The sequence below is a fragment of the Malaclemys terrapin genome, chromosome 3 (assembly GCF_027887155.1).
Source record: "Malaclemys terrapin pileata isolate rMalTer1 chromosome 3, rMalTer1.hap1, whole genome shotgun sequence".
In the NCBI taxonomy this organism is placed as follows: Eukaryota; Metazoa; Chordata; order Testudines; family Emydidae; genus Malaclemys; species Malaclemys terrapin.
In genome coordinates, this window is record NC_071507.1 from 149,298,136 (window position 1) to 149,317,635 (window position 19,500).

General features: G+C 39.1%; 1 protein-coding gene across 10 annotated transcripts in view; it reads right to left on the bottom strand.

Annotated features, from left to right (window-relative positions):
* Positions 1-19,500, bottom strand: part of MYO6 (myosin VI) — a 163,209-nt gene that overhangs the window by 20,272 nt on the left and 123,437 nt on the right. For 5 of the 10 annotated variants that reach the window (XM_054021868.1, XM_054021864.1, XM_054021869.1 and 2 more), the window contains 9 exons: positions 18,552-18,682; positions 18,336-18,413; positions 17,448-17,577; positions 16,729-16,819; positions 14,116-14,266; positions 12,185-12,393; positions 11,519-11,597; positions 5,202-5,362; positions 126-167 (listed from right to left, as the gene is read on the bottom strand). In XM_054021868.1, the coding sequence (XP_053877843.1) occupies positions 126-167; positions 5,202-5,362; positions 11,519-11,597; positions 12,185-12,393; positions 14,116-14,266; positions 16,729-16,819; positions 17,448-17,577; positions 18,336-18,413; positions 18,552-18,682 (1,072 nt within the window). The remainder of the gene's footprint in view (positions 1-125; positions 168-5,201; positions 5,363-11,518; positions 11,598-12,184; positions 12,394-14,115; positions 14,267-16,728; positions 16,820-17,447; positions 17,578-18,335; positions 18,414-18,551; positions 18,683-19,500) is intronic. The other 5 variants (XM_054021874.1, XM_054021873.1, XM_054021872.1 and 2 more) reach the window with 1 other exon arrangement.

Sequence of the window (19,500 nt, forward strand, 5' to 3'; positions counted from 1 at the left end):
ACCTGGAATTTACTTATTTGTACATAATCAATTGATTTAATCTTTCTGAATCAAAGACTCAGACATGCAACAGATGTACTTATGTGTGGTTGAGCATACTGCAAAAAAAAGGGAACAATTCTTACTTAGCAAATACTGGAACAGGCTGAATAATTTCAGCATCCAATCTGTGAAAAGACACTTAGAATTGAAATGGTTTGTCCTGAATGTACACAAATACAGTATCAACAGTAATCCATATGGCATACATCCTTATGTACAGTACACAGTTATTAAATACATCCATATTTAGATTTCTCTCCAGAAATATGTAATGAAATAACATATTCAAAAGTGACAGACTAACCAAAATTTAAAAGGGTTAGTGTGTATTTTGGTACCAGATACTGTAACCAAGCCAGTAAATGTCAATAGAATAAGAAAACAAAATGGCAATGTATTCATTTACTTAACCTGAAAAGTCAAACAGATCAAACACACAGAGTGTGTGTACACTGAATAAAAATTGAGGCTGTTTACAGAAGGACATGCTACAAATTGTTGTTTTTTTAAACAGCACGATAGGGCAGAACATATTAGTCACTACTTAGGCTCCTTAGAAACAGAACGTACTATTGTATCATCACATGGCTTTTGGCTAAAAAAAGCTCCTGGTGCTGATTATTAAGTACTCCAAAAGGAGTATAGTTCGATGAAAAAAAATACTTTTGCTCATGTCATGATGCAAAAGTAAAACCAAAATTGTTTGTGGAAATGCTATGCGAAGCACTGGAGAGGCAGTGAGGCTGAATGAGTTCAGTATACTTAGTATGTTATGCAACAATAAGGTTGAACATGGGGTGAGGGAGGGGAGAGAAGGAAATGCAAGTTACAGCAATGTAAGCCTGTGCATGTTGGAATGTGCGGTTCGTCTGCCCCCAAGGAAAACACAAAGGTATTAGAGTCTGCTAAAATTTTAACAAATACCCACTGAGCAAGAATGTTCAGCAGTGATTTTTCAATACTTAACTTGTTATGTTTAGTTCCCGCCTCTCCAAATCTCACAAAGGAATTTCTTCTCTCTGAGCACTATTTCCACGCAATGCTTCAAATTTCAAACCTCTCCCTGCAGCCAACGTGACTAAAATGTCTTGTGAGGATTTGTGTAAAAGGGATTTTAAAAAAAAAACTTGCTGAACTCAATTTTATCCAGGGGTTCTCAAACTGTGGGTCACGACTCCACTTTAATGGGGTCGCCAAGACTGGTGTTAGACTTGCTGGGGCCCACGGCCGAAGTCCAAGCCCGAGCCCCACCATCCAGGGCTTAGGTTATATGCCCTCTGCCCGGGGTGGTGGAGCTCGGGTGGCAGGGGTCGGGTGGACTCAGTCTTCAGTCCCCACTCCTGGGGTAGTGTAGTCATTTTTATTTTCAAAAGGGGGTCACAGTGCAATGAAGTTTGAGAATGGCTGATTCAGACTGAACAAAATTTCCACAACTTTTCTAAGCACATTTTCTAGGTGCCTATACACAAGCAGTTAGAAATTAAATTAGTTTGCTTATGCCTCGAAGAAAGTTATAACGAAGGCAAACTGGTTTCTTCACTGCATTTACAGTTGAAATAATCTAAGAAAGGATTTACACTGATGGAAAACAAGATGGACGTTTTTGTAAAGTGTTGTCAAAGCTTCCCAGTCAAAAGTATTTTGTTTTTTAAGTGTGGTTGCACTCACTTATTCCCTGAGCCTAGATAGTGTTGCTGGGTTCCCAACCCTCACCATGTGTGTGCGCACATGTCCATGCCCATGCACAAAAACAAAAAAAGGGAGGAAGAGACTCAGTTATAGCTCAAAATGGGTAGATTGTTTTTCAGGTGTGTCTAGAATATCCTGAGATCTCTAATGACACTATGTTGCCACATTAAGCTGTCCAGATCCTTGTTCTCTTTCCAGTGGTTCAAAGCAGAGGATTCCTTCCCCTACCATCTGAATAGATAGAGAAACTGGAGAAGTTATGAGGAAAAGGAAGGTTAAGCATCCTTTTTCTCTACTCATCCTATGTGCTTCAAAGGGCATCCCAGGCAGGGAAGACAGAAGGGCCAGGCATATCCTCTGGCAGCAGGAAAAGTGGGGAAGATCAGAATCGCTTGCAATGCTTTTACACTGCTACACCTCTCCCTGCTCCTCCTCCTCCTCATATGTCTTGCAAGGAAGGTTACTTGCCAACCAGTCCCCCTTCCTGGGCTCCAATTTCGCCAGAAGCTGGGATTAGGTGACAAGGCATGGATTACTTGATGATACAACCTGTCTGTTCATTCTCTTTGGGGCACCTGCCATTGGCCACTGTCAGAGGATAGGATACTGGGCTTGATGAACCTTTGGTCTGACCCAGTATGGCCATTCCTATGTTCCCTCCAACCCGGCATTTCTAGGTGCCTCTGGTGCAGCTCTACTCCTTCCCCTCAGCTGTTGAAAAGCTTCACTGGCCTTCCTTTCCTGGGAACCATGTCTCTTGCTCTGTCATCTAAAAGCAAATTCTCAAGCAGAGCTTCGGAAGTCCCTAAACCTCCTCAAAACAAGTATATGTATATAGAATATCCAATTGGGACCATAATATAATCTAAACCTCATTCTTCACCCTCACAGGTTAAGAGAAGGTCAGGGAAATGGAAGCACTTTAAAGAATAAGATCTATTACTGATTCAAACCTACAGGAGCTGATCTGTCTGCCACAAACTTGCCCTCATTATCATCATGTAGAGCTGCATACCTTAATTTACTCATTTTGCATTCCTACACATGGTTTTGAAAAGTTGCTCTTTGATTTGAGAGACAGATACAAAAAAGCATAGATTGTATAGGAAACTAAAGACAAGGGAGGAAGTGAAAGCTTCCAGAACTCTGTCTGTGTAAGTAAGTATCACACTTGAATTTCCAACTGCAAGTTACAGTGGTTGCTGTTAAAACATCAACATTTATCAACTGATACCAAACAACAGTATCTGAGATAACTATTGTATGATGACTGTTAGTGACTGTTGACTTTTCAGTGGCAACCTCTGTAAGTCAATACAGGTACTCAACAAAAATACATATCATACCATGTATTTTATAACCATATCATCTATATATACACTGAAGTAAAATGCTGTAATAAAGGATGTAAAAGAACAGAAAAGGATTTTCTGGGTTTTTTCTTGAGTTTTTAGAAATTCCTTGTCTGCCAACTTTTCAAGATGCTTCTCTTGTACAAAATAATCACTCTATTCAATCTGTCTTAGAGTGGATTATGGAGGGTTCATTGTTCTTCATTTGACAAGTAAATGGCACTCATTTTTTTAACATTTTATATTTTACTCCTGGGGGAATTCTGTGCCACTGCGCAACGCAGAATTTTGCAGAAATTAATGTTGTGCATGCAGAATTTCCTCCCTCCACTCCCCACCTTCAAAATGGGCTGCAAAGCTTCTGGTTCCCACTGGGGGCCGCTGGACCAGGCAGAGCCCAGCTCTCAAACAGAAAACACTGATCCCGGGAGAGGGAGGGAGCTGGAGGGTTCCCTGCAGCTGCAGTTCTCTGCGCACCCCGAAGGAAGGAAGCAGCGGCACACAGGAAACTCCATGCAAGCACAGGACCCAGCATAAGGCTGTTTCACCCTCTGGATCCTTGGGTGGAGAGGGGATGCCAATGTCTGGGCTGGGGGGTCTGCAGCTGGGCTCTGTAGAGAAGCAGGAACTGGGTTGTCATAGGGATTTCTTTAAATCTCTACTCCTGGGGGGGGGGGGGGGGAGAGGAAGAGGGGGATTTTTTTGTGTGTGTCTGTATTGTTAGAGATATCCTTGCTGACAGGTATTTTTAAATAAATTACCAAAATAATTGAAACTGCAAGATCATATAGTGCTATTTTTGACAACTAAAATATGCAGAATTTTAAAATATTGTGTGCACATTTTTTAAAAATTTTGGTGCAGAATTCCACCAGAAGTAATATTTGTATGTTGATTGGCTGACAGCAGGAGGGTACAAGTTTACCATTGTATTCCTGTACGTATACAGTGAACAGTGATAGAATATTCCAATAGTTTTATATTACTCAGAAAACACACAGACTGAGCAATCATGGCAACATTTAGTTTTCTGGTACACTATACATTATGTACAATACTTTTCTGGTTTGTAAAAAGTTTATTTTTTTCATTATGTCATGGTTTCTAAAATAGAATTCTGACTGACAAAGATACAATATTGAACGTACAAAACTGCCTAAGCTCTTTTTCTTTAATTCTATCTAAAATATTTGAATGGATTTGTTACTGGAAATGTAAAGTAACAAATATAAGCTTGCAAATATAATCCCTTCTGTAACTGCCAAGGTGTCATCTCAGCTACACCAAACTAAACAAGGTTCATTACATTAAAAGATAGCTCCTTGTTTTGTATAAAATTACCCATTATCAGTTTAGTGAAGTGTTATGAAAAAGAGTACTTGTATTGTTCTTCTATGTGTAAAATTAAGATCATGGAGATTCTCTAAGCTGAATTTTGTAACCACAAGTCACACAGGGAAAAACGCATTCAACACACACAATGAAGAACAGATGAATAGGGCCAAGTCTCTCAGAAAATAAATCAGTTATATGTATGTTAGCTGTCTAAGAAGTTTATTAGTAAACACCCAATGCGGCTGTGTAGTACTTACCCTATAAAATTACATGAAAGACAACATAATATCAATGACAAAGCAAATGCTGTGACATTATCTAAAAAAAACATTTGGAGGGTCTATATCTTTTAATAGAGTGCCTAAAAAGTCAGCTCATATAGGCTTTTTTTAACCTTGACAGGATTATGCACGCATTTCCAATTCTGTATTTGCCAGTTAAGATCCAGAAGAACTCAGATGATAGAAACTTTGGGACTGTCCAAAGACTGAGGTACCCCTCTCTTGTTCACACATCATACAGATACTTAGCCAGTGCCAAAAGGGGGATTACATATGATTATATGCACATTGCAAACTAACTAAGAGTTTTTAAGCCAAGCAAGCTATTTTTCAACAAATTTGACAGTGTTATTTGGAAAATGTAATACTCCAATATATTGGTTTGAAAACCCCATTTTACTTTTATTTCTTAATTAAAAACACAAGATCTCCGTATTTTATAACAATAGGATCTGTAAATGAAAAGGTTTGAAAGTAAAGTAAGAGTACTAAATGACCATACCTTCGCAATCCTAAATCAAGCTGAGCCTCATCACTGATGAGCTCTGCTTCACTCTGTGCAATTCTCATCGCAAGTTCACGGTCACGACGTTCCTGTTCAAGGACTGCCTGTTGTTGGGTCTCTTCTTCACGCTCTCTAGCTAGTTGTGCCTCAATTTCAGCCTGCGTAGTATAAACATATGTTTTTAATAAATGCTTTATACTCACCCACCCACCATGAGAAACTACTACAAAGGTAAACAATCAGTTAAAGTAACAGAGGGTCCTGTGGCACCTTTAAGACTAACAGAAGTATTGGGAGCATAAGCTTTAATGGGTCAGAACCTCACTTCTGTTAGTCTTAAAGGTGCCACAGGACCCTCTGTTGCTTTTTACAGATTCAGACTAACACGGCTACCCCTCTGAAACTAGGTAAGTGATATTACAAAGGTGAATTTTGAAAAAAACCAACAAACTATAAATACATGATTTGCAGAATTAAGCGCATTATTCTGCATGCAAAATTCGCTTATAGTTCAAAGCTGTCGCATCACCAGTCTGACTGAAGAGCAAGTTATATGTTCAACTATAGAAAGGATACCTTCAATGATCAAAGAGGACCCACTGAAACAGCTCGGAAGACTGCTCAAGTGGTAGTTACAGATGATTGGGAAGGAAGAAGGTAATAGCAGGAAGTATTAATGAGGGGAGACAGTGGCAGCAGTAGAAACAGAAAAGACACAGGGATCGTTTTCTGACACATGTAAATCAAGAGATACATTAGGGAGAAATAGTTTCAATATCAGCTTCATTTCCTATGTGGTTTATCAAACCATTTGAGCCCATTAACTTAATTACAGCCTCATAATTCAAAAGATGAGACAATTATTCCATCTATAAAACACATCAAGGTCTCCTCACAATTCTGTTAGGCATGAGAGTCATGCAAGAAGAGTTTATGGAGTCAAAGCTCAGATGCTCTGTAGTACTATAGGCAACATTCCTGAATTTATCTATTTAGAGTATTCCATAAGACTTTGGCAATGAATACTGTTTTTACCAATTCATTTACAAATATGTTTGTAAATATGTTCCTGCATGTTTGTTTATGGCCCATCAGGGAAGGGATCAGGAAAATTACTGTAAACCTCTAAGGGCCTGATTCTGCCTGAAGTCAATGGCAAAACTCTACCAATTTAAATGTAAAGGTACGGGAACAGTTTGTTCTTTCTCACAAGTCCATTTTTAACCACTGGGGTCATGCATGCATATCAAATGCAATCTGAGCATGTTACCCAAGTGAGCAAAGTTCCATGACCCAACTTTCATCAGTTCCTCTCCTCTAGTCAAAAATCTAGACTAAGACTTCAAAGAGATGGTGATGGAGGGCAAGTCCAGCGATGCAGTCAAATAACATCCTTAACTGCTAAGTAGTCATCCTTTCTCCTGCAGAGACTACCCTCTATAGAGTCCTACATTAGATTAGCTAGTAGCAGCAATAAACAGAAGGAGAAATGAGTAATTAACTTTACACAAACCAAAGAAATGCCCTCCTGAATTGGGCATCTGTGCTAGACCCAGAACAGAGAGATTGGAGCTGAGTAGAAGTGTAAGACGTACTTCACATTGCAGACCTACAAATTTCAGACCCAGAAATACAACATATGCAAGCCACAAAGACAATCATAGTGCTAGCTGATCAATTCTTAAATCCTTCTAGCAGTGGGACACTTGCTTCCTCAATGGATACAATTTAATCCATTTAAACTATCTCTGAACAGACCTTGACTTTGAGCATCTGGTATAATCTTGAAAAAAAGGGCTTGGATTCAACCAAACAGCAACTAATAGGTCTTTTTACATCAAATGTATGCAGTCTGGCAGTATTTATTATTTTGAGAGAGACACTGGTCCCAGCACAATCAGTTAATGTTGAGCTCATTTTTACAACTGAAGCAGAGATTCAGCCTCTTTGTTATGTGTGTCATGCTAGTTCCACACTTTTGTTTACTACTACTATGTGGGCCAGGGTGAGTGAAGGGGAGGAGTAAACAGGAGCAAAGGAGGGTCAGGGTACTGGGGCGGGGGGGTGGAGAGGAGCATGAAAGGCAGGTAGAGCAAGGATGGCAGCACAGGGATAGCAAGTTAGAAGTGAGAGAAGAGTTTGGAAGAAATTATAGTGAACAGAGTTTAAGGCACTCTGCTGACATTACTGGGCCTTTTCCTGCAGCCTCAATAATGCTGCAAATGCACCCAGCTCCTGCCAGGACAGAGACAATATGCTCTTGGTGGCTACCTTCCCAGCCGGCAGCTCCCAAGGTTTCAGAAAAAAAAAGAACAAAAAGGTAATGTTCTGATTCAGAGAATTCTAACATCACCCTGGGAAAGAATTTTAAATAGTAAAAAAGCCTAGATTATCAGTGTTGATAAATGTAAAGTAATGCAGACTGGAAAACATAATCCCAACTATACATAGAAAATGATGCTGTCTAAATTAGCTGTAATCACTTAAGAAAAATCTTGGAGTCATCATGGATAGTTCTCTGAAAACATCCCCTCAATGTAGTCAAAACAGCTAACAATGTTGGGAATCATTAGGAAAGGAATACATAAGAAGACAGAAAATATCATATTGCCTCTATATAAATCCACGGTATGTCCTCATCTTGAATACCGCGTGCAGATGTGGTTGCCCCATCTCAAAACATATATTGGAATTGGAAAAAGGGCAAGAAAAATGATGAGGGTATGGAAAAGCTTCCATCTGAGGAGAGATTAATAAAACTGGGACTCCTCAGCTTGGAAAAGAGATGACTAAGGGGGGATATGATAGAAGTCTATAAAATAATGACTGGTGTGCAGAAAGTAAAGAAGTGTTATTTACCCCTTCTCATAACATAAGAACTAGGGGTCACTAAATGAAATTTACATGCAACAGGTTTAAAACAAAAGGATTTATTTCTTCACACGATGTACAGTCAATCTGTGGAACTCTTTGTCAAAGGATGTTGTGAAGGCCAAAAATATAACAGGGTTCAAAAAAGAACTAGATAAATCCATGGAGGATAGGTCCATCAATGGCTATAAGCCTCTCTTTGCCAGAAGCTGGATCACTTGATGATTACCTGTTCTGTTCATTCCCTCTGAAGCACCTGGTGGTATTGGCCACTGTTGGAAGACAGATATTGGGCTGGATAGACCTTTGGTCTGACCCAGTATGGCCATTCTTATGTTCTTAATTTGGGATGAGAAAAACATCACTGTCTTCATGAATCTAGGAGGATGGAGTTGGATCTGCATTGCATCTATCCATCTGGATGATATATTTGCAACTAAAATATGTCTTCCAAGAGAGTTTTGTTCCCCTTGATAGCTGTAAGCATCCTGGAACTCTCTAGGTTTATGTTAGGATTGCTATCTGCATTGATATAGCCTGATTGTAGCTGTGATATGGCTTTTAGTAGTGCAAATCTGATGCCCTCTCTGTACCAAGCTGCAAAAGCCTTAAAGACTGAAACATGATTTTGGGAATGAGCTTTAAAAAAAAATAATTTAAAAAGTCTAGACTATTGAAAGGCAAAGGCCAGCACCTTCACCTGCACGTCCTCGGAGAGACCAGATATTTTTAGTCCTAGCCGTTACTTGTTCTTAACACTGACCGCTGAAGCAATGGAATGGATTTGAAATCTATAACTATTGTTTATAACTATTTAAGAGACTGTTCATAAGTAGAGACTGATAAGATGCCAAGAAACATTAGAAAGAATTGTTCTGTAACCTGCCGTCAATAGTGAGAAAAAAAAACATGCTTTCTACGTGGAACAAATAGAACAGTGATCCATGGTTGGTGTGTATGTGAGACTTCAATATTTAACACACTGAAATGGTTCTAGGACTCAGGAAAGTATAAGAAGTGACAGACAGCTTCCTGAAGAACTCCAAAATTAACAAAGAATTTGCATTCATTACATGTTCTTCGTTTGATTAACAGTCTGTTATGAACAGCAGGAAAGCAAAGGTGGGTAGGAAGGTAGATGGGATTGTGATATCAATGGCAATTCTGTCAATCATTCTACAGCAGGCTTGCTCTTTTACAAGCTTGTTTTACTGTAAAAATTGTTCTGGGATTTGATTACTTCTAAATTACAAAAACTCTAAATATTCATTTATATCAACAGCATTATGCTTATATGCAGAAATAAGTACAACTCTACCCCGATATAATGCTGTCCTCGGGGGCCAAAAAATCTTACCGGTTATAGGTGAAACCGCGTTATATTGAACTTGCTTTGATCTGCCAGGGCGTGCAGCCCCACCCCCCGGAGCACTGCTTTACTGCGTTATATCCGAATTCGTGTTATATCGCGAGTAGAGGTGTATAATGTCTAAGTAAAAAAATCCTATCTCCAACTAGCAAGAAATATTATATTTTACAATTCTTATTTAACAGTAGGCAATTTAACATAGCTATGGCATAAGACTTTTAAATTAAGATATTTTTATTTTTTAAAACAATTTGAAGTCAAATGTCACAGCTGTAAATAACAGACTTCTCATTACTTCCCTGTAGCAAAGTGTTATATTTCCCAGCTGGGATTTATTTTTCCTTCTTCAACTACTGTATAGAGCTACTTCAATGCACAAAATTATCTTAATGCCACATTAGATCAATATTTTAAAATTAAAGCCATGATATTCAGAGTTAAAATTTACAAAATAACTTTAAATTAACCAGTTACATATTATGGATTGCAACAGTGGTTTTTTTATTACATGATTATATTTCATTGAACTGTGACACTTATGTGGTAAGTATATCAGAACCTCACTAATTCTCACTTTGGAACCCACCATATAGAGAACTCATTAAGAAAGGAAAAAAAGGGGGACGGGGGCCTAAGTCTAACCTCACTTCGCAGATAAGATTTAGTAGCACTGTGGTGTGGTTAGGTATCATACTACTAACATTACATTATTTGTAGAAAATGCACCATTAGTACAGCCAAATCTGATAATTCATAGAACTTAATCTAATTTACACTTTTTGAGCTGCTGGGGGGAGTGGGAATGTGCGTCAGTGACGCAGAGACAGAGAAACTGTGTATGTGTGTGTGTGTGTTATCAATTATCAATTCAATCTCCTTTTGTAACAATATTGATTCATTTAAATCTTGATTTTGGTTTAATCATATGCAAAATGCTCTCCTCAGTGTAACTAACAACAGTTCTGCTGACAATGACCCTTTCTCCCTCATTTTCCTTCACCTTGGGGGAAGCACAAGCCACCGTGCATTGTCTTGGACAGCCTCTATAGCTACAAGAACATTTCCAGTTCCTTTCTGTCTCAGTTCTACTCCTGCCCATCATATCCCTTGTTCTCCTATACTTGTGGCAGCACTGCCTCTACCTGTCCTTTAATTAAAAGATTCAGCCCTTGGTTTTTCTAGTTTTCTTCCCACACAGTCATTTCACGTCTGCCTTTAGAGATGGAGTGTACTAAGGAGCGATTGTTAAAATGGCACCTTCTGACTCTGCTCACCATCTGCATTCAGTCATATCTACAAACAATGCTAACGAGTCCCCATGAATTTGAGGACTCTATTCAATATTGCCTTCTGGTTTTTAAGAACTTCCATGGACTTGTTCATGCTCAGCTCACATAAATAGCCTCAGCTTCTCTTTATCATTTCCATCTGTCACTGCTTTCCTCAATGCTGTTCCCAGGGCCGGCTCTAACTTTTTTGCTGCCCCAAGCAGCAAAAAAAAGCGCCGCCCCCTAAGCCCCCCACACCCAGTGCCGCACCCCCGCGCCGCCCCCCCGCCAAGCGCCGTGCCGCCGGAGCCTCCCCCCCCCCGCCGAGTGCCGCTGGAACCCCCCCCCCCGAGCACCGAGCACCGCGCCGCCCCCTCACTGAATGCCGCGCCGCGCTCCCCCCGCCACCCCTTACCAGGTGCCACCCCAAGCATGTGCTTGGGTGCCGGCCCTGGCTGTTCCACACAAGCTGGACACTGTTTGCACAAAACTCTATACTGCAGCTCCTGCCATCTAGAATAATCTCTCTCTCTCTCTCTCCTTCTCATTCACACACACTTGTATTCCTACATGGAAAATGTTTTTTTTCCTTACCAATCACTATTAAATTCTCCCTCTTCCCCACTTCTACAGTTACTGAATTACCTAACTATAATTCCACTATTTGTTTTTGTCAATGCTTATATTAACTATGGTAACCACAACACTTTTATTATCTTGAGAATAGAGCCTCTAGTTTTACTTGCTCAAAGAGGATAACAGGATGATTTAAATGAAAGATCACGAAAATTTAATTAAAATGTTACCTGAATACGTTTTTCTTCCTCTTCTCTCTTCTTCCTCTCTTCTTCTTCCTGTTTTCTCTTTGCCTCAATCTCAGATTTTCTAATACAAGAAATAAAAACAAGAGAAAGCATTTGGTAATTACATAAATTATAACAGAACATAAATGAATAAGAAACATACAAGCACTGAAATAAACTGCCCAGGGAGGAATCTCCATCATTGGAGATTTTTAAGAGCAGGTTAGACAAACATCTGTCAGGGATGGTCTAGATAATACCGAGTTCTGCCATGAGTGCAGCGGACTGGACTAGATGACCTCTCAAAGTCCCTTCCAGACCTACGATTCTATGATTCTAAGCATCTTACATAAATCTAAATGGCAACTTGAGAGGCAGAGTAGTCCAATGGACAGGGCTTTGGATTGGGAGTCAGGAGACCTTTTATTCCCACCTGTGCCTGAGGCGTCACTTCACCTCTCCCTGACTCTAGTTTTCCCTCCTCCATTTGTCTATCTTGTCTATATTTAAACAGTAAGCTCTTTAGGGCAGGGACCATGTCTGTACAGCACTTAGCACAAGGGAGTGCCAAGGCCTCTAGGTGCTACTTTAATATTAATAACAAATGGATTAGACTGTCATTTCTGTTTGCTTTTGAATCCAGAACTGATTATGTAATTCAAGACTCACAGTCGCCTTTCCTCCTCTTCCTTTCTGCGACGTTGCTCCTCCTCTTCACGTCTTTTCCTTTCTCTTTCCATTTCCTCCTGGATGCGTCGCAGCCTCTCCGCTTCCTCCTCTTGCTGCTTCTTTTTCTGCAGCTCACTCAGAAGCTGCTCTGAGCTCTTAACTAGAGCATCATACTCTTTCTGTATCTGTTCCCTAGTCATCACAGTGGCCTGGAAAATAAAATATGAAATATAGGGGATAATATTCAGTAATGCTTGTACTGCATTTTGAAAAATATAAAGCCCTATAAAAGTGCATTACAGGTACATTGCATTTGCATTTTTGTTTTGTTTTGGGGGAGCACAATAGGGAGTTCTATTTTGTCTCACTTGTCACTTTAAACTACAAATAACCTTCATCCTTACAGCTGAGGACTGGCTAGGACCTCACTTCTTTGAAGCATATCATCCCTTTTCAATCCTTACTCCCTTAAGAAAGATATTCATGTTGATCAGTTACATACAATACTAATCATATGGCAACACAGCGGATGGTTTTACACCTCTCGTTACCCTGGCACTCATATCGTTGTATGGTATTTTTACTAGTCACCAACATTTAAAGAAACAAACATACCAGTATTTAAAATGAGCTTAATATGATGCAAATTATTTAACTGGACAAGGTAATGGTCCCCACTACTTTTTTTGAAAAATGTTTGATAGCTACAGTTTTATTTAATTCCCACTTCACTGTCTTCCCCTTTTCACACTGATTCATGCAAACAATCATGACATTTCATCTATATTCAGTTTACTTTTTTCCTCAGATGTCTTGTGTTCTATGCATACTAGAGGATTCATCTTTTTCACATGACTATTACTTTTTTTTTTTTTTAAATAGGCACTATAAAGGTTGACTAAGGTCAAAATTCTACCTGCTCTGTGTTAAAAACTTCAGTATCTTCTTAACTGGGATTTCAAACATCAAAAAAAGATACTATCCCACTGCAATGGGACCATTGCTAAAACGTCATCTTCCTAGACAGTAGAACCATTCACAATTAAGTCGAATATGTTAGGTTTCTTTCAATGTGCGTCAATTTTGTGTGGACTTTATTACCAATGCTTGAGACAAATGTCAAAGCTACCAGCCTTGGTAGAGTCCTTTATTATAGTCAAAGTTGTCGCCATATAAGACTAAAATCAGAGTTTTGGCACTGGTTCAGTAGAACCAAACAATAAAGACATAGTCTCCTTAAATTATTCCTAGTGCTCAGTGTTTTCATTCTTCTGAGCTAAACCTGCTATTCCCAGAAGTTCTTCAGTCAGATATCATACATAAACCTCTTCAGGAGGCATTTTCAAAACCAACACATGAGCTCACTGAGAAGCAAAAAGAAAACATTTAGTCTTTTTAGATAACACTGTTGGCCTTGTGGTAATCTTCTTTGGCTTGATAGTTATGCAAAACCTCTTAAGCACCATGTTCTACTAAGCAATTAAGGTAATACCAAAACCCCAATTAATTTAAAACATTGCTACTGTACATTATTCTAAGCACCATATTTTGCAGCACTAGACGAAGCTCATGTAATACGTTTATCTCACAATATCAAAAGGGTTGCTACATCCATCACAATATGCATTAAGACCAAACTTTCAAACTTATATGCTTAGAGTTAGGGTGCCTAAATATCGATTTAGGTGCCAAATAAGCAGGCTTATTTTTAGTCATGCTGAGCACAACTAAATTTAAGGGGATTTGGCAGTGCACAACACCTCTTAAAATCAAGCCTCTTTATTTAGATGGCTAAACATGAATTTAGAAGCCTAACTTATGGCACTTGTATTAAAAACTCTGGATTAAATGCTAACTATAAATAAAGGCTTTGACCTTCTATTTCAGATGAAGTTAAAAACCATCTCAAAAGTTCTATTGTCATGTAATACCTTAATCTTGACCATCAAAGCATCAATAGATAACTCCAGATCCCGGATCTGCTTGCTCATCTCTGGCTTTCCCTCTTTCAGAGCACTTACTACTTCATTAAATTTATCAAGTCTCTTTTTCAGTGTACGCACTTTTATTAGGCCATTAATGCTGTGAATATAAAAAAAAAAGATCACTATATTTTAAGATGTTTTTGTAAAGTAGCGATAAATATTTTTTTAAAGTATCAGTAAATATTCACATTGATTTCTAATCCTGATTTCCCTTTTTAAATCTGCTGTTTAAACTATTGGCATGTCTTCACAGGTTGGAATGGGGGTAATGTGCACTATAGGAATGTGATTTCTAAAACACACTAATGTGATGCATGTAGGCCTGCTGATGTGCTTTAACTTAGTACTTTTTGAAATAGCACTATGTTAAATCCTACTAGTGGACACTGACAGGGTCCACACAGACAACTAATGTGCAACACACTAGTGTGCTTCAGTAATCTCACACCGATTGTGTACACTGCCACACCATGTAAACAAGCCCCGTAACTCTGCAAATCAAACAAACACATAGGGATTGCATGGCACAGAGGAAGAGTACTGGCATATTGAGCCTTTGACTATTAATAAAGTGAACCCAATTAGCAGTGACTAAAGTCTATGGTCAGAAAGTGACCTACAGAATGTGAAATGCATTTGTGATCTCTAGTGTCCACATCTCAAAACAAATTATTAGAGGCACCATTATTGGAGAAATCTGAGTGGTTAAAGATTAAGTTTTGCCATTTAATTAACCTGAAGCAGTACTGGAATCTGAATCATCACAGAAACTCAACTACCCAGAAGGTGATCCCTGCAAGGTAGTCAAGGCATATAAATAAGAACTGGAGGAGGAATTCAGCACCTGTGTAGCACAGGGCTTCAGCAGGACACCTTTAAAAGGACTGAATTGAGCAAAAGGAACACAACCAATAAAAATTGAAGTAATTTTGGGTACAACCATGCTTTTTTTGTGGTTTTACAACCACATTTTCTTATTTTTTTTTTTAAACGGCTTTTCTCTCCTCCCTGTTATTGTGTGAAAGACTCAAATAAAAGAGGAAAATTGCTATCCAGAGAAAACAGTAAAATAGAAGACATCAAATGCAGAACGTACACAAACTGAAAACAAAGATAACAATATTTCACCATGTCTGTTTCAGCTATAGTAGTCTTAAGTGATACCTGTAACAATAGATAGAAATATTCAAAAAGGAGAGGTCGGGTTTTTTAAGTTGCATCCCTTAGGTAATAAAAAGTCCTTCATACTAGCCCCTCATTTGTTCAATAAGAATAGCCAAGTGCTCCCTGCTAACATGGTAGCTGGTTGAGAGAAGTTATCAATGGTTCAGTCATGCTGGAAGGGCATAATGAATCAGTCCGGTTCTGTTCAATATCTTCATCAATGATTTAGATAATGGCATAAAGAGTACACTTATAAAGTTTGTGGACAATACCAAGCTGGGAGGAGTCGCAAGTGCTTTGGAGGATAGAATTAAAATTCAAAATGATCTGGACAAACTGGAGAAATGGTCTGAAGTAAATAGGATGAAATTCAATATGGACAAATACGAAGTACTCCACTTAGGAAGGAACAATCAGTTACACACATACAAAATGGGAAATGACTGCCTAGGAAGGAGTACGGCGGAAAGGGATATGGGGGTCAGAGTGGACCACAATCTAAATATGAGTCAACAGTGTAACACTTGCAAAAAAAACAGCAAACATGATGCTGGGATGTAGTAAAAGGAGTGTTGTAAGCAAGACATGAGAACTACTTCTTCTGCTCTACTCCACGCTTATTTGGCCTCAACTGGAGTATTGCGTCCAGGTCTGGGTGCCCCATTTCAGAAAAAAATTGGACAAATTGGAGAAAGTCCAGAAAAAGGCAACAAAAATAATTAAAGATCTAGAAAACGTGACCTATGAAGGAAGATTGAAAAAACTGGGTTTGTTTAGTCTGGGAAAGAGAAGACAGAGGGGACATGATAACAGTTTTCAAGTACATAAAAGGTTGTTACAAGAAGGAGGAAGAAAAATTGTTCTTCTTAACCTCTGAGGATAGGACAAGAAGCAATGGGCTTAAATTGTAGCCAGGTAGGTTTAGGTTGGACATTATGAAAATCTTTCTAACTGTCAGGGTGGTTAAGCACTGGAATAAATTGCCTAGGGAGGTTGTGGCATCTCCATTGTTGGAGATTTTTAAGAGCAGGTTAGACAAACAGGGATGGTCTACAAAATACTTAGTCCGGCAATGAGTGCAGGGGACTGGACTAGCTGACTTCTCGAAGTCCCTTCCAGTCCTATGATTCTATATTACTGGTCTTTATTTGAGAATGTCTATACATAGATTAATCAGAATACTGCACAATATTTGTATTAATTTTCTAATAAGTGTTACTCGTCCATTCAATTTGAATAAGCATGAATGCAAAAACTAAATCCACACTTTAAAAATATTGCTAGTATAAAGTTATTGTTTGACACTCTCACCTTAAGACTATTCAGTTAGGCATAAGAAATATCAACATTTAAAAAAAACAGTTTTTGAACCTTATGAAATCCCTCCCTTCTTACCGTGGTTTGTGCTTTCTCTTGCAAAGCCACATACGAATAGTCTTTTGTATTTTAATGCAGGCACTAGCTCGGTATTTTATTTTGTTTTTCACTGCAAACACACAAAATAAATTCAATGAGTCTGAATGGTTTTATAATTTTAAATAGTTCAAGGGAATGCCTACATTCCCTACAAATACACGTTTGATAAGTCCACAAGGTATTTATTTTTAAAAAGTGATGTCCCAGAATGATAAATATATGACAAGTCTCCAACTCTCATCTATGATTAGATGCTTTTTCAGATTTAGCTGATCTGTGAATTAGGTAAAGACTTGTTTTCTCATAAAAGTCTCTAACACACAAAGTCCACCAAACAAACCACTATTTCCTTAGATGTAATTGTTTTAAGGTGGCAGGCCTTCTGCTCTATTATTCCAAAAAAGTAGGGTCATTAAGTTGTATAAATTTCTAGATTCTAAATATCCTGGAAAAGATTCATGGGTGATACAAACGTGAATAAATTGGGACCTAAGTGAGTATGTGTAAATAACATGAAGCACTGAGCAGTCCCAATGACTCCGAAGGGATTATTCACATGCCTGAAGTTAAGCAAGTAGGTATTTGCAGGCTGGGGGCCTTAATTAATACTGTTCAAATTACGAAGCAACGATCCAGTTGCTGTGCTATACTCTGTTAGTATATTTTGATTTACTAAAAAACAACATTAAATTACATACATTTAATCACTGAGAGAGAACACCACTGAACTTTTTTCCAGCGACTGCAGATAAGCCAGTGATTGACTCGTTTAACCAGCTCCGCTAGATGATCTGGATCAGACTTCATTATCTGATCAAACTCTGCAAACTAAATACATAACCAGTTTTACATAACAAAAGAATAGATAGAAAATAGACAGTCAACATTATAACCTAACAGAGCACTGAGGACAAAGATAAAATATCAGTACGGTAAATAGAACCTTGTAACCATGGGAACTTCAGTTCAACTTCCAATTAATTCAAACACGTGAAAAGGTAACTTTGCTTTCACATTTTAATAGGTTCTGTTGATAACAGAAATGACTACTTCCAAGCCAGGCATTTTCTGACAGTTGCTGAGTGCTCAGTGGTTTTGAAAATCCAGAAACATATTTAGGTGCCAAAATAAAGATTTATGGCTACAATTTTCCAAAGAGACTTCTCATTTTGAGTACCCCTTTAAGGTATCTTAGGTTGGGTACCCAAAGAGAGAAGCCCCCAAGACATTTTTGAAAACCTTGACATACCAGCATAACTTAACGGCATCCACTTTTTAAAATCTTCAGCTTTTGGATAATTATGTTACTGAGTAAGACAATTACATCTCTGTACTGAAGTCTCACTCCTAGATATAAAAGCTTTAATTGCTTCTCGTCCCTTTGCTCCAGCAACAGCAATGCTCATATTCAGAGAAAGATGATTTGAATATGGATATGTTTTAATGGGAAACCTTTGTTTCTCTGCTATAACCTTTTTTATTTTAAGCATGCAATATATTTTCACTCTAAGGCAATACTTTTCTGGAAGTTTACATAATCTTCAATACTCTATGTTCAAAAGCTGCAATTGAAAGATACTATTTACCTTGCCAGGTCTAAAAAACACCTTTGTTAATCCAAATTTGTAATCATTTTCATTTAAGCCCAAGGCTTTAAATAGTGCCTATAACATAAGAAAAAAAATCAGTTTCATTCATATTTCACAAAAAAAGGCACAAAATAAACCAAAATAAATATTTTCTATCAGAGATGAAGAGAAAAAAAATATGGACAATTCATTTGGCACTCAGGTGGTTGTTACCTTGCAGAAAAGTCTAGGGTCCAGTCGAGCTAGTTTTGCAGGCATATACTTTTTGTACATATTGTATAGCTCATGAAACGATGCTCGTGATGGGAAGCCACCTTGCATCAAGTCCAAAACAGACACCATACCTATATTCACAGAAATACACACAAAAATATGTATGTCATTAAAATTTAAGTAAAGCAGTTGTTTCATATTAATGAGCAATTAATGGCTTAGGCCACTTGGACATGCTCAAATGCTTGGCCTAAGTCCCCAATGTAGTATGTGGTTCTGCATGGACTGGCCCCAGCATCCACCATTTCCTAGTCAAATGGTCTGTAAGTGTGCAGACTCACCCCTGCGATGCCTCCTGCTGGTCTCTCAGGGAATTAGCTCGATTTCCAGCCCGGAGCGACCTCTGCAGGATGGTGATCCATCACAACTGGGCCCCGTGTTCCCCCCAGACCCCGGTGCCTGTTTTCTCTGGGGTGCTGCCGACTGGCAATACCCCAACAGTTTCTGTGGATCTCCCCTCCCCAGGAAACCCCCACCCACTACCCCCCACCTCGCCTCAGTCTGGGCTACTGCCAGTCCTCATCTAGCCCACTCACTGGGGCAGACTGCAGTATAAAAGCCACTCATCACAGGCAAGGGGGTTTGACCTGCTGCCTTCTTCTACCGCCCAGTACCTCTGTGGGCCTGGGACCAGGCCCTGCAGCCTGGGGAGTCACCAGGATGTATCTCCCCTGCTCCTTTGGCTCTCAAGAGGGTACCTGGGAGTGAAGCCAGCCCTGCTTCACTCCCAGGTACCCTCTTATTCCCCTGCAGCCAGGCCGGTCTCCCTCCACAGCTAGAGGAGAGACTCTGCTCAGCTTCTGGCTGCCTGGGCCTTCTTATAAGGCCCTGCTGCCCTGATTGGGGCATGGCCCAGGTGTAGCTCCTTCCCCAACCAGCTTGGGCTTTT